Below are 15,612 nucleotides of genomic sequence, written 5' to 3'. Positions count from 1 at the left end.
CCCATTTCTGGAATCGAGAAAACTAGCCTCGGAGGCTGTAAAGACAGAGGGTGCCGTGCACTAAGGCAGCCACTCACTCCCTGCAAAGGAGCCAACAGTACAGAGACAGCCACGAGGAAGCGTAAGGAGGTGTTCGCTCGGGTGGGACGGACAAAATTGCCCCCAGGCAGCGAATTTGGGTCAGAGGTTTTGCATCAAAGTCAGAAGGCAAAGCTTTGGGGAGAAAAGTTCCGCGTTAGAAGCCGGATGCCGTCATCCTCAGGACCAGCTTTCCCGTAGAACACACTGCCCGGCTGCTGGTGTTTCCTGGGTTTGGCCTCAAAGGACCTTTGAGGGGTGGGGGGGTGGGAGGGGGGCTGTGGCCATGCACCAGGCGTGGTGGAGGGAGGTTCGGGTGGGGTGGCACCGGGGGGCATTTGTTGGCGTCAGATTCCTCCCTGTAAGACCAGAGTCCTGGACGGTAGGGTCATCCTGTAGGCCCTTTCCTGATCCTCAGTTCTGGCTGCTGGCGATGTGCTGTAAGAATACTGGTTCTAGAAGTCTCTCCATTTCCCCTGGCAGCCCAGCTCAGCCGCTGACCTTTCCTCGCCTTGTGCGTCTTCCCCTGCCAGACTTTGGGGTGCGCTGGGCAGATTGCACGGGGTGTGCATTTCAACCAGGCCCAGGTCTGCCTCTTGTCTCTGCCACTCACCGCAAGGTGACTTAGACGGACCGGGGAGCCTCTGTGAGTGAGCCCCAGTGCCAGCTGCAAACTGGGAGAGGCCAACCCACCGGAAGGCTGTGGACAGACTTAAGTGAAATCTGCTGGATGGTGGGCTTCAGGAGGGCACGGACTTTTGCCCTTTCTGTTCCCTGTGGCCTCCCTGGCATCCAGGCAGTGATCATGTCCCTGCCGTGGTGGACCCTCGGGAATCATTGATTCATGTCCTGCTCCACTCCCTAATGGTTAACGTCCCAGGAGAACACGAGTGTCTGAGTCCTGACGGTGCACTGCCTGAGCCCCTGCCCACCGCTGGCCACAGACCCCCCATTGCTGATCCCTGCCCTCACCTGTCCTATGAGCGTCTCACGGATTCTGCTCATTTAAGGGCTTCTTGAGGGTCCCCAGAGCCCTTGTTGGACAGACAGATCACTCGACCCACGATGGTCCGCAGCCTGCCGTGGCCCAAAGATGGGGGTAGTGGGGGTCAGACAGACCTGGATTTGGATTTTGCATCCCTGATGCTGAGCTCTGTGACCTGGGGACGAGTCGCTGAGTCTTGTGAGCTCACAGTGGGTCACTCTCCTGCTGCTTCAACCTGCTTTCCTCCAGCTCACCCTTCAAGTCTCAGTGGAGGCGTCCCCGACCCTCCAACCAGCTTGGGGCCCGCTGTGTTCATCCTGGCCTCGCCTTACAGCTTCCCACCACCTGCTGGAGACGTCAGTGCCTTATTTGGCCAGTTTCCATCTTGTCCCCTGGCCAGCGCCTCCCTGAGGACAGCACATTTGTCATTGGGCCCATTATACCCTGGAGCAGCTCCGTGCCAGGTGCATAGTAGGCATTCATTAAACGTGGGATGAAGGAAAGAAAGTTTGCACTTAGGTTTGGTGCCTCTCAGATGCCAGCTGAGCCTGCTGGGCCAAAGCGCCCAGGACCCACGTGGCACCTGGGTGCTGGCCGAGGGCTCTGGTGCCCTTCCGAGTTCCCGTGGCACCGCATCTCCTGCCCCCAACTAGAGGAGGTCCTCGGGGCCTGTGCTGACACCTGCTGGTGTCCAGCCCACGGGCACCCCCGAGGGAAGAGAGTTCCCAGGAAACCAGGGACCTCTGAAATCCCACCCTTCTTGGGCAGCCACACTCTTATGCTAACTACATCACCTACTACCTGGACTCAGTTGCCCACTCTTAACTCCCCGGGAGACATCTCTTCATTGGCCTGAATTGCAAGCCCTGCCTTGGGTCCCCAGGCTTTCCTGAGCTGGCGTCTTCCTACCTTCCTGTCTCCTCGAACCACTCAGCGCAGGGCTTGGTCCCCCTCCCCACCCCAGGGCAAGCCAAGCCCCTTCCTCCTCAGGGCTCTGTGCCCCTTGCTGCTACCTGCTGCCTGTTTGCTCTTGCTGTGGCTGGCTTGTCCCCTTCTTAGCTCTCAACCCAGATGTCACCCAGCCAAGAGGACTTCCCAGACCAGCGTATCCAACGTGCACCCTGGCCCCCACAGCCAGCGCCCGGACATATCCCCTACATATTTCCTCCATAGCACGGAGCATAGCTGATGGCCCGCTGGCTTCTCTGTCTCTCTTGGCCTTCTGCTTCCTCCACTAGGCACGTGACCACCGAGAGGCCAGGGCACGTGTTTGCACTCACTCCTCACGCTGGGAGGTATGTGCCAGGCCCTTGGCAAAAATGTATTGACTGAATGAATGAATGAATGAACGAGCACTCATTAGGTGCCAGGCACCATGCCAAGAAGTTCCCACTCACTATCCCATTTAAGCTGCAGGATTACCTCTGATGGGGAGACGCCCCCCACACTTGCATCCCTATTTCCAGATCTGGGAGCACGCATGAGGGGCAGCTGACGTCAGAGAGGCGAGGTCTGCAGACTCCAGGCCACGTTCCCCATCAGCCGTGGAGAGCACGGTCTCCCTCTGGCCCTGTTTCAGCCTCACCTTACCTCAGAGAGCGAGCACGGGCTGGGGCTGGGAGAGTGGAGGCGGCCTGGCGTGAGGCCCTCTGGCGTTCTCCCGGCTGAGGCTGGCAGGTCAGCTGGTGCAGGCCCAGCAGGCCTCCAGGCCTCCCAGGCTCACTTCTGCAAACGGTGCTTACAGCCACCAGCCCTCCTGCCTCCCCTCCCCTGGAGCCTCCTGCTGGCCAGCAAGTGTCCCAGGGCCCGGCTGAGACCCGCTTTTAAAAAATAATAGTAATTGGACGCCTGGGTGGCTTAGTTGGTTGAGTGTCTGCCTTTGGCTCAGGTCATGATCTCACAGTTTGTGAGTTCGAGCCCCACCTTGGGCTCTCTGCTGTGAGTGCCGAGTGTATGCTTCAGACCCTCTGCCCTTCCCCCTCACTCTCTGTCCCTCCCCGCTCATGCTCTCTCTCTCAAAAATAAACAAACCTTAAAAAGATCAAAATAATAGTAACAAAAGCCTGAAAAGACTGCACTAGTAAATCACATTCAAATCTTTAAAGCAAATTTGAAAATACAAAGATACAAAGAGGGGACAAAGAATCACTCCCAAGTTCTGCCTCCCGGAGGTAACCACGGCCTAAATATCCTGTGCCCTTCCTGACGCCCCAATATGTGTGTCTGTGGGAGACAGCGAGAGGGTGCTGGCGTCACACCAAGTTGAACCCTCTTTCTGCAAATGAGCTGCCTGATTGAAGTGGGTCATCTCGGCTGTCCTAGCCTCAGTTCTCTCATCTGCAAGATGGGCTTGATGAGCAGCACTGATTGGTGCCAGACGGGACGCCTCAGCCAGCAGCCAATGCAAAACCCCGCCTGCGGGAGCTGTGATCCCAGCTTACGTGCTCACGACTCCCGCAGGACCTACTCCTTTCACTCCCGTGGCCTGTCTGGATGATGGAACCGCTGGGGATTTGCGGGGCGTCAGCTGCACAGGACTGGAGAGTAGGAGCTCACAGGCTGCAGCGTCTAAGTAGCTTCTGTGAGAGAGAAGGGGCCCCTGTTTGGGGTTGGTAGCCATCTTGCTGTCTGTCCACTCTGGGGTCCCCAGTACCCAGCTCGGAGCCTGCTGTAAATGGTCACGAGCGAGCAGGTGCGCGGGCAGAATTTAGCCAGCGCCTGGATCCTATAGGTGCAGGGTAAGGAGGCCCGTCTACAACAAGTCAGGGCCCTTCGTGAGTGGAAGGTGCTGCCTCCAGAGGTAGCAGCCGGCCGTCTGTCTGTGCAGGCTTTGGAGACGGACGAACTTGGGTCCCTGTCAGCTGGGTGACTTAAGCAGGTGACTTTCGGAAAGACTGCGTAGTGCGTGGTCGGGAGCCAGATGCTGGATTCATCGAGCCGCCTGTATTGTTAGCGGGCTCTGCGGCCTTGGACCATCCATTTACTAACTTCCTTAGGCCTTTCTTTCCCCATCTGTAGATACTAGCACTTGCCCCTTGAAGCTGAAGGGAGAAGTGGATTCACTGTGTTAATGTGTTCAACATGCTCAGGACGGTGTCTGGTGCCCAGCAGCCTCTACACGTGACCGTCTGCTGATCACGGAGACCCCGCTGCCCCCAGCAGAGCGGAAACAGTCTGCACGCCCAGTGCCATACTGGACGTGTGGGTCCTCCGTCCCCGGGAGCCACTGGCATTGCTGTCATAGTTGCTACTCCCGTTGTCCCGGGCCCTGGAGCCTGGTGCAGTGTTGGCTGGCTCTCTAGAGTGAGGGTGACTTCCTGGCTGGCCTCGGAGCAGCGAGGGAGCTGTTCTGTGTGCCTGCTGGTACCTGATTCACCTCCTTCCTCCTCTGCCTCTCCCCCGCCCTCTCGGAATGCCAGCACCTCGTCTGTGGCTGGCTGGACTCAGTGACGGTCACTGCGAAGTGCTGGGTGAGTTGAAGGCTTCCTGTCTGTTGCTCACCGAGACCTCTGCTCCCTCTTCTGTGGTCCCGCTGATTTGCCTTGACTGCAGCCACCGTCTGTTCTCCTAGATTCTAGACGTAGATTGACCTTTATTTCACATCCGGGTTCTCCTCTCATCCTGGGGAGTTCCTTAACCTTTTAGCCTCTGTTTTTAAATCTGTGTAATGGGGGGGAAAATCTATCCCCTAGAGTGGTTGTTGGGGGTAAAATCTCCAGCTGGGAGATTGGCACACAGTAGGCAGTCAATGGTTGCCGGCACTCTCTTTTCCCAAAGACACTCTTGGCTGAGAGCCTGGGGATGGCATGGCTGTGTGTTCTCTAGACGGAAGTGTGGGCGTGTCAGCGCAAAGCAGAAGGGCATCCTGTGCGAGCACACTTTCCCCTTCTGCCATGTGGTAAACTGAGGACAGCTGATGTGTTTTTCCACAGAAACTACAGTGAATTCCTGGTTTTTTTCCCTCTGGAAGAGCAGCTCTGGTCAATCAGCAGCTGGCCTCTCTTGAAAGCTTCTGGGGGAAATAGAAGTGGTTCTGTGGGCAGAGAGATCTTTTTCTCTCCAGAAGTCTAGAATATTCTACCTACCCAAAGACCAAGGAAGAATGACCATAAATCAGCTCCCAGGGAGAAGGTCTTTGTGATTAGTCATATTCTTGCTCTTTGAGAAAGGAAAATTGACCAAGTAACCAAGAACTAAGTACACACGTTGGACCCTGAGGACTTACCCATCCTTAATTCCAGAACGGCTTCTCAGGTTGATACTGAATGATTTCCAGGTACACCTATATTTACTGGGATAGTGAAGATAATCCAGTCTGTCTGTGGCTCCTTTACCAGGAAGGAAATGTACCCGTTCTTACCACCCTCTTGAGTTGTCCTTGGGCATCTGGAAAGAGAGGCAGCTTCCAAATCCTGGAGCCTGGCAAATCAGCGCAGCTCCCATAAAAGGGAATGTGTGCAGGTTTGGGATGCGCTTAACTGCAAAAAAAAAAAAACAAAACAAACCGCTCCTGTGGCTCAAATGGAAGTGTGTTTTTCTTACCCTCTTCACCCAGCCTTGGGTTGCTGCTGTTGGAAGTCCCTGTCTCCTCAGTTGTCCTTGGAAGTCCTGCAGACATTATGTCCCGCCATCTAAGGAGGAGGGAGAGTCACCTTGCCAAGTGCATCTCCCTATCTGTCCCGTTTCATCAGGAAAAGCAAAGGCTTTTTGAGAGACCACCCCTCTGCCAACCACAGCAAACTTTGGTTACTTATTTTCTCGTCCAGACCTGGGTCACGTGTGTGTCCCTAGCAGCAAGGGAGGCTAAAAAGGTGGAGGACAGAATAACCTCTGTTGGCTAAGACCGGCCGCCAGCCAGCCACAGCTCTTCTCCTTGGGCTGAAAAGTGCCGTTTGGAGTGAAAGGGGTATTCTTTTAGGGAACAGGGTCTGTCGGCCCTCCATGGCAGGAGCCCGGATCTGGGACATTTCTCACTTCTCGGCAGCGTCACGATGGAGCCCGTGCCTGGAAGGCCATCCAGCAGTGACTTCTCGGCTTAGCTGTCACTGGTCATTTCCAGCCATCACGAACTTGGGCAGCTCTGACACTTTGTGTCACTGTGTCACCACAGTCAGCCCATGAGTGCCCTGAGGGCAGGGATGGCAACTCGTCTTTTATCCCATTTGTGGGTCCCTAGAACTAGCTCTGTGCCCGGAACATTTCGGGACCTCAGATATTTTAGTTGAAGTAAATGAGTTGATGTGGAAATAAATAGATTATTATGCAAAGTGTGGAAATATCTTGGCCAAACAGATACAGTTATAGGCTGAGAGGGACTTTGGATGCTGACCCTGTGTTCCTGCCAAGCAGGTGAACCCAGAGGCCCCAGCATCCCTGCAAAGCCTGGCTGGAGGGGGTAATTTGGGAACCATTTGTCCTGACGTACTAAGTCGGCTATAAATTGCCCCTTGATCCTCTCGAATGTATAAGCGCTAGATATGGCCCCAAAAGGGGATTGGCAGGTGGTTTGGGGAACGAGTCCTTAAAGCAGTTTGGGCAGAAGTTCTAATGTCTTTGAAAAGAGCCTCCGTCTTACCTGTGCTCATGGTCCTTGGACTGTCCTTGCACATCTGGGTTTGGGAATCAGGTCACAACCTCGGGATATTTTCAGAGACAAGGCTCAGTGGCCCTGCCTGCCCTGAGCTCCAGCCATCAGTCTCCAGAGATTTGCTCATAATCAAGGATAGAACCTTCTGAGTCAGTGCATTCGCAGTGACGCATGACCCACAGCCCGTCTCGCTGGCAGCCTTCCAAGCAACTGATGGTCACCCCACAGCTGCCGCCGTCCTGGGTGGAGCCGTCTAAATATTGCACGGGGCCTGGATCCTCCCTTGTATTTGGTCCTAGACAGACAGCTTGGTGCTGTTTCCAAAATAACCCCTTCCATGTGCCTCGTCGGACCTCACGGTGCCTTGTAAGATAAACATGAAAAATACCTCCACCCAAATCGGGGACGATTTTGTGCTTTCCCCCGGCTGCTGATGGTAAAAGGGGCCCCAGACCGGCCCTGCCCTGAAGCACGCGTGCCCTGAATACGAAAAGAGGTCATTGCACACAGAACAGATGGGGGAACGTCTAATGAGGGGAGGTTATAATAGTGACATGGAGAGGGCAGGGTCTAGGCGAAGGAAAGCAAGATTCCTCAGGTGCTGAATTTGACGGCCACCCTCCCTCATGCCAGTCCTGTGACGAGCTTGAGCTGGCCCAGCCCTCCAGGCAGCCCCGTGCTCAGTGCGTGATTTATAAGGTCTCCCCGTCAGAAACACTTGCATGGAGACAGAAGTTAAGGGACTTATCCAACACACTGTGCCAGTTGGTCAGGAGCCTGGCACTTGAATCAAGGACTTTAAAATTCTATGTTGGGGGGCACCTGGGTGGCTCAGTCGGTTGAGCATCCGACTTCGGCTCAGGTCACAATCTCGCGGTTCATGGGTTCGAGCCCCGCGTCGGGCTCTGTGCTGACAGCTCGGAGCCTGGAGCCTGCTTCCGATTCTGTGTCTCCCTCTCTTTCTGCCTCTCCCCCTCTCGTGCTCTGTCTCTGTCTCAAAAAAAAAAAAATAAACATTAAAAAAAATGTTTTTAAACTCTAAGTTGGTGCTCTTTCTGCGATTTTTAGGGCAACTGAGTTTCTGTCTCTTCCAGTTTTTTTAAGTGAAGAATCATGAAGACCTTAATATGAGACATTAACGTAATATCCTATAATGAAGTTTTGCTTTTATTTTCTTCTGTAAGACTTACTCTATTGCCTTCGGACAATTGAGCAGTTTTCTTCTGTTGGAATGGGACCTGAGGCTCCTCGGGGTAGCATCAGGAGACACCTTGCCGGTGGGCCCCCAGCGCACGTTTCCCGCTCTACGGGCACCGCTAACTTGGAATCTGTATGTGTGTGTTCAAGCCTTTATAAATGTTCCCTCTGCTGGTGCCGCTCTCGGGCTTTTGTCTGTCTGGCTAGGTCTTAACTGTTCCGTTAAGGAAGCCTCGAGAACCACCGTTTCCAGAAGAGCTTTCCTGGCCCCCCCCCAAGCCTGGTGAGGTGTCAGACCTGTGTCCCAGATCCCCCAGCAACCACGCCCGTCCTGTCACTTATTACACTGTGTTGATCATGTCACTTTTGGTGTCTGACTCCCTCTAATGGGGGACTGAGTTCCTTGAGGGTAGGGACCCTCCTTGTTTGTGATTCACTCCCAGTACAGGGCACGGTATTTACAGAATAGGTGCTCCACAAGCACACGCGGGCGTGAACCCATCAGCTGCGTGCGCTGCCCCCGCGTGTGCCCCGGGCACTGGCCATCCTCCACACCAGGAGCTGGGGGCTCCGGGTGCTGTCACCTTCCCCAGAGTGACTGTGGGTGGCATTTGCTCATCCAGCTCTTGTCTTCTCTTGCTTTTCTCAGACGTGCTGTGCCCCAGCGTCCGTGTGCAAGGAGACCGATTTAAGCACACCAATGGCGACAGCAAAGAAATCACAGGTAAGAGAGAGACCGCCGGCTCGCCATGCTGCCCTGAGCTGGCCCTGAGCGCGGTCCTCCTTGACGCAGGGCTGGCCTCGCCAACCTCTCCGCCGAAGCTTAATGGAAGGAATCACACAAGCTGGGCAGGCGGCAGCCCCCTCCTGCGGGCCGTCCAGCCGTGAGCAGCCGTCCCGTTTTCATCTGGGAGTCGGTGGTGACCCTATGGGAGCCCCTAAATAATGCATCAGAATGAACGAGTTGGGGGACGAGTAAGTGAATGATGGGCCAGGCGAGCGAAGGAATGGAGAGATCAGTGCATTCGGAGTGAGAGAGAGAGCCAGAGTTTTTAAATCCATGAGGGGGTGATAGGAGATAGTGTGCCCCCGGCAGCAGAAATCCCCCTGCAGCGCCCCTTCCCAGGCTGTCCCCGCCTGACGGGGTGCACAGGGGACATGGCAACGGTTGAGTGGGCTTCCCACCCTCCTGAGAGCCACGAGCGTGGGAGTGGGGTGTGCTCCTCCCTGTGGCCCGCATCTGGCAAAGCACTCTCTGAGTGACGATCTCAGGGGAGTTTCCTCCACATCCTGGCCGCCAGCCCCGCCAGGTGCAGGGGGGCCAGGCACCCCCTCCTCGTGTGGCTCCGGAGCTGGTCTGCATCCTCCGCTGGGGTCTGGGAGGGGTCAGAACCAGGCGCTTCACAGGAGCTGTCCGGGCGATACTCTCCTGGGACGCTACTGAGTCAGGGTGCCCCCGTCCACCAGAAGATGCTAGCATCTGCGTGTTGTGCTTGAGGGACGTTTCTAGAATAGGTAGAAGACGGCCCTGCCTGCTCGCACAGCAGGTGAAATGTGTCCCAGAGTGACTCGGCCCTCAGGCAGTTTTTGGGGGAAGAAACAGCCCGGCTTTAGTGCCCCTCATTCCAAGGTCCACCTTTGACCCAATTCCTGGCGTTTCCCGGCGGTTCCCGGCGGGTTCCAGCTGCAGTCACCTGCCGGGGTGGCCCGCTTAGTGCCACACGCTTCCCCCACTCCTCTTCCTCCCTGTCCCCGGTCCCCACTCCCCCATCAAGCGCCTCTGGAAGGAAGACGGCTTTAGTCTCCCGGTGCCTGGTGCCTGGTGTGCCGCTGGCGTTCAGTGAGCAGCCGTCCCTCCCAGGGCCCTCTGTCAACCCGGGAGATGATGATGGCTCTCCTCCTCTTTGCTTTCATAACCCCATTCCCTTGCAGGGAATATATCCGTAGCTGCCTTGCTCTGCCTAGGCTGGCACGAAGCTTCTGGGCAGTTTGACATCAGGGTTCCCGCTCGCTGCCTTGACAATCCCCATCCGTGCACTGAAGTCCGTGTTGAAGGCAGACTCCTACCTGCTGCATTCTCCTTGTTTGACTTTGTGAGCAGGGAATCCCTCACAGCAGGATCTGGCCGAAATCATTCACGATCTGGTGTGTGTGTGTGTGTGTGTGTGTGTGTGTCCCTAGGAGGGAACAGATGTGACAAGAGGGACGTTAATAATAATGGTGAAAATCGAGCTCACTGAGCTTCTACAGTGTGTCAAGCACTTTGCACATGTGCTCTCGTTCAACCCTCGTGATACATGAGAGAGGCACCGTTTTGTGTTTTGTAGTTGGGGAAACTGAGGCACAGGTGCGTTCAGGCAGGCAGACCATGGGAAGGAAGGAAAGGAGAGAGGAAGGAAGAAGTCACAGATGACTTAGCGAATCTGCCTGTGTCACTGCAAGTCAGATGGGCTTGCCTGCCGTCCTGTTTCGTTCTGTGGAAAAGAGCCCAAACGTGTTATCTGCTGATGCTTTTTTAAAAAATTCTTAATGCATATTTATTATTTTTGAGAGAGAAAGAGAGAGAGTGTGAGCAGGGGATGGGCAGAGAGAGAGAGAGAGAGAGGGAGACACAGAATCCAAAGCAGGCTCCAGGCTCCGAGCTGTCAGCACAGAGCCCGATGTGGGGCTTGAACCCACAAACCGTGAGATCATGTCCTGAGTCGAAGTCGGATGCTTAACCGACTGAGCCACCCAGGCGCCCCAAGAGTAATTGATTCTTCCTGGGAAGAGTCACTGTGTGTGTGTGTGTGTGTGTGTGTGTGTGTGTGTGTGTGTGTGTTTCCGGGACACACGTGGGCACATGTGTGTGGGAACAAATTCTTCAGCCTCTGGTATATGAGGAGCATCCTGCTGAGTCTGTTTGGTGACTGGAGAGAAGCGGGCACTCTGTTCGGAATCCGCAGCCTCTGTCTGCAGCCATTGGAACCTTCCTGAAATCTCCCCTCCCCTCTGCGGGCTCCAAGGCTCCCAGGAGGTGAATCGTAGCCCAGGCAGGCACCCGTCACACATGACACCCATGCCCTGTTGGTGCAGTGCTGTGCACACGGAGATCTTACTGGGTCTGTCCTCTCCTGTAACTACAGCCAGCCCAGAAGGAAGCCCCGCCATGTGGAAGCTGGATGGGGTTATGGAGAGAGGAGTCTCAGACCTGCCAGTTAAATACAGTTGGGTAATTGGAATCGTTTGTCCTTTGGGAAAAAATGGGGTTCCTAAAAGCCTCAGTTCCAGACACCCCCTCAGATGACTCTGGCAGGTTTTAGGGCTTACCAGGCCAAAACACCCAGGAAGGGGAGAGGGCAGGCAAGGCGGTTGGAGGTTTTGGTCTTAGGCTGGTCCTGCTGCTCCCAGACCCCTGGCCTCTCTGAGGCCCAGTTTCCCTGTCCGCATAACCTTACGTCCCACATAGTGTCTCTGAGGGTCCCTCTCGGCGCTCATAACTGAATGTTCCGAGAGTTTCATGACTGTGGGTGGAATACTACTTTCCCGGGAGATTGGCTGTTTGCTGCTTTAAGAACATGCTAGGTTCGGAGCATCTCTGAAATGTGGCCATGGGCATTCTGGATTCTTCTGTCTTCCCACCTGAGCTCCTGCACCCAGATACTCACTGAGGCACCGCCCACTACACCTCTCAAGTGGACCCTGGCCCGAGGCCTACCCCCGCCCCTGCCCCCCTCTTAGCAAGTCTCATCTCCCAGGACTCCCTTTCCTGTCTCCCCACTGCCAGAATGACCTTCAGAATAGAAACAGGATTGTGTTTCTTTCTTGCTCTGAAGTCCTTGATGGATCTCCATTCCCCGCAGAAGGACACTCAGACTTTGCCACGTGGCCGACAGACCCAGCCTGGTCTTCCCCCGCCCACCCCATTCCCAGCCAGTGACCGTGGCTCCTGACATCCTGGCATAGCCAAGATTCTCCAAAGGAACTGGGCCGACTCGGGCCCCCTGACCTTTACACATCCAGTTACCTTGGATGCCCTTTCTTCCCCCTGTGTCTGCCCACCTTTTATTCTTCAAATCCAGGCTAAGCTTTGCCTCCTCTGGGAGCCCTCCCTGACTGCTCTTCAGGGGGATAAGGGAGAGATATCCCTTGTGTTTCTGCACAAGCCCTGTCGTTCTCCCTTCTAATCATTTACCCACAGTACCGACACTGCTTATCTATGCGTCTGCTTCTCTCTAGACACTACATTTTGGGGAGGCTGGGATTTATCCTGTTCATTATTGGGATCTTCACAGCCAACAGGGAATCCTGTCTTTCCACAAAATGTGCCACAAATAAGAAAACCTGAAGCTCCTGGCTTCCTCAGGGGCAGAAGCATGAACCGGATGAAATTGGTCACAAGCTGGTGAGAAAGCGTCCCTAGATGGGCCCTGTGCGCCTTGGCCAGACCCACTAAAGACCCGGGAATGAGCATCGTGCCTGAGGAGTCCCAGTAAAGGTCCATTGAGTGCAGACCTTAGAAGGATGGGCGGGGAGCCCGGTGGGCACTGGTGTGGAGCAGGTGCACACAGTTGACCTGGGCCATGGCTAACGGTGTCGCTGATGCGACCTGTTTCAGCTGACCCTGTGATTTGGGGGGAGGTGGACCCCTGCAGTTCCTGCGCTAAACAATTGCTTCTTTATCACGCGGTGCCTCGCATCAGAGTCCATTTACCTCGGGAACGTTTTTCATTTTCCTTCCCAGCCTTTTCTTTATTGCAGGCAATTCCTCTTTTCTCTCGGTGCCCTTTTGCTACCACCGGGTTAATTGCTTGTTGTTCAAAGCTTTGTCGTGTTTAAGTCTTTGTTTTTTTTCTTGTTTTTATTCCTCGAAACCCATAAAAGTGGAACCAGAAAGGAGAGCATATGTTTGCTTTTTCAAAACCTAGAAAAAAACATTCTCCCACGTGTAACGGCTTAAGGGAAGCCCAGCTTAAGGTGGCAGTGTCTAGGGACAGTTGACAGAGCTCTAGGGGAGCAGGCCCACTCTGCTGTTCTCACTGTTAAGGGGAAGTCTCTGGGCACGTGTCACCCAGATTGCAAGCACGCTGTCTGAACACAAGCCGCTGCTCCGTGGGACCCTCCGGGGGCCAGACACCTGCCAAGTGGTGGCTGTCCACCCCACACGGACAGGCAGAGAGCTGTGAGGGTCTTAGTACCTGCACCCCCGTTGTGGAGCCGCAGAGTCTAAGGGCAGGGATGGGGTCCGATGTGTCTGACTGAGATGCTCTCCCTCTCCCACTTTCCTTCCCTTAACTGGGGGCAGCTTCTCTTGAGCAATAACCTGACCCCTCCAACCCCATCACCTCCCTGTAGGGACCACCCCAGGCAGGCAGGACAATCAGAGAGTTTCACAAATGAGAGAGCCCTCACGGACCCACTGGCGCCGGGCCTCTGGGTGTGCCAGGTACAGGCACCTGCTGAGCGCGGCCCTGCCTGCAGGAATGTGCGAGATCCTCGAGGTGGCGGCCTGCGGGCGGGCCATTATCCCCGCCTTGGTGGCAGAGGAGACACGAGGACGCAGACCGTGTGCGTGGCTAGTGCTGGACCAGTTTTCGGACCCAGGACGGACTGTCCCCAAAACCTCCTCTGCTTGTTCTGCCTTGCTGGGGCCCAGACGGGCTCTACGCTCTTTACCATTTGGTGTCTAGTCCATGGAACCTGCAGGGCCTTCTTGGCCAGTCACCCCGTCCCCAGGCGGGCCCCCAGCCGCTTCCGCTGCCCAGAACTTCCCAGCCTCTGGGGCACGTCCGGGTACAGGGCCCCAGCACGTGCAGCAGATGTTTGCATCTTCAGAGGGCCTTGCACAGGGGTGGTCAGTTCTGCCAGCTGCTCCCAGCTGGGCCCACCGGGCCCTCTGCGGTGCGGAGCCCAGAGCGGCAGGGACCCGATGCCTTCTGTCCCCAGGCAATTCTGGAATAGCAGTGCCCAGCCCCTGCTAAGGAGGCCGTGGCCGGGCCCGCGGAAGTGCAGGGCAGGGGGTGAGAGAAGGGGGCTTCTTTCCTTATTCATTCAGCAGGTGTCTCCCAACATCTGCTGCCCTGACCTGCCCCCTGCAGGAGAGGGGCTGCTCCCCGCCACATGCCTGGTCCTCTACGACCAGGTGGCGGTCGTGGGGCTCCGGGAGAAGTGGCGGAGCTCTTGCCAGGCTGTGAGGCTCCTGGAGATTTCACAGAGGACGTGGGTCAAAAGGTTCCCTTCCTGGTCCCCAGCAAGGGCTGGTGACACTGACTGAGCAACTCCCAAGCGGCAGCTTCCCTGGGGGCGCTCTGTCGGCTCACCTCACCAAAATGCCACGACAGCCTTGCAAGGGATTACTCTCTCCACTTTCCCAGTTAAGGAAACAGACTCAGACGATCTGACCACTTCTTCAAAGCCACCCAAGCGTCTTAGTCCCTTTGGGCCAGGAGAACAAAAACACCACGGACTGTGTGGCATATAAGCAACAGGACTTTATATCTTCTGGTTCTGGGAGCTGGGAAATCAAGACCAAGGCACCTGCAGACGTAGCATCTGGCGAGGGACTGCCGGCTGGTTTATACATGGCTTTCTTCTCAGTGTCCTCGGGTGGTGGAAGGCAAGGGAGGTCTCAGGGTCTCCTTTATAAGAGCAGTGATACCACCCATGGGGCCCCCCACCCTTGTGGCCTCATCATCCCCCAGGTCCCCCACCTTCTAAACCCATCACGTTGGGGGTCAGTCTTCAACACAGGAGCTTTGGGGGGACACATTCAGTCCACAGCACTCAGCTGGAAGTCTGCGAGGGGGCAGGGTGCACCCTGGGCTGTGTGAGGCACTCTGAATGCCTGAGGCGCGTTGTTCCTGGGGTTCACTCCCTGCTTTGACTTGGAGCCCCACCTTACCGGCGGCCTCATCCTTGCTGAACTGAGGGGTTCTTTAGTGCGGAAAAACCGGATCTCTGGATTCTCTGGCAGGCAAATGATGCAGCGTGATCGGGAGACGGCTCTTTCCGGTCATGGCGAGAATTGGGAAAAGATGATATATAGTAATCAGTGCTGAGAACACAAAAGAAGATCAAATTCCCCCCAGATCTCCCATTTGATCTATGAAAGAACTGATTCCAGGGAGGGGTAAGTGACCCAGCCCCACCCCTGAGCGTTTATTCAGAGCTTACTATGGGATAGGAGAGTGATTACCTTCTCATTCAGAGTGAAGAGTCCATTTATGGCCCCTGACATTTAGTGAGCACCTACTATGCACCAGGCATATGCTGACCTACTTTCTCCTTTATTTGTTTTAAATGTTTATTTATTTTTGAGACAGAGACAGAGTGGGAGCAGGGGAGGGGCAGAGAGAGAGGGAGACCCAGAATCGGAAGCAGGCTCCAGGCTCTGAGTTGTCAGCACTGAGCCCGACGTGGAGCTCGAACTCGCAAACCGCGAGATCGTGACCTGAGCTGAAGTCAGACGCTTAACCGACTGAGCCACCCAGGCGCCCCTTTACTTTCTCCTTTAAAACTCAGGGTGGCCTCCCGAGGTATCACTGCTTGTCATTAGAGCAGGAATGTGTTGTCCACGGGCTCTCTGCCAGACGATGGCTGCTGCACCTGCCCACACCCACTGACTCTGCATTTCTTGTCCTCATTTGGCAGATGAGGAGATTGAAGCCCAGAGATGTTGAATAACGTGTCTGAGACTGAGCAGGTAGAAGAAATGTGGGAGTAGGAGTTTGAGCCCAAATATTCCCTGTTCTAGAGCCTTCACTGCCCTACACTGCTACTGTCCCAA

The 15,612-nt window shown here is 55.5% G+C and overlaps 1 protein-coding gene across 5 annotated transcripts in view; it reads left to right on the top strand.

Moving 5' to 3' along the window:
- The window catches only part of COL22A1 (collagen type XXII alpha 1 chain), a 259,317-nt gene that overhangs the window by 40,566 nt on the left and 203,139 nt on the right, over positions 1-15,612 (top strand). For all 5 annotated transcript variants that reach the window (XM_042923636.1, XM_042923634.1, XM_042923635.1 and 2 more), the window contains exon 4: positions 8,497-8,571. In XM_042923636.1, coding sequence (XP_042779570.1) covers positions 8,497-8,571 — 75 coding nt within the window. The remainder of the gene's footprint in view (positions 1-8,496; positions 8,572-15,612) is intronic.

The sequence above is a fragment of the Panthera leo genome, chromosome F2 (assembly GCF_018350215.1).
Source record: "Panthera leo isolate Ple1 chromosome F2, P.leo_Ple1_pat1.1, whole genome shotgun sequence".
Taxonomy (NCBI): domain Eukaryota; kingdom Metazoa; phylum Chordata; class Mammalia; order Carnivora; family Felidae; genus Panthera; species Panthera leo.
Note: the sequence above shows the minus strand (reverse complement) of the source record. Positions and strands in the feature narration are given on the sequence as shown.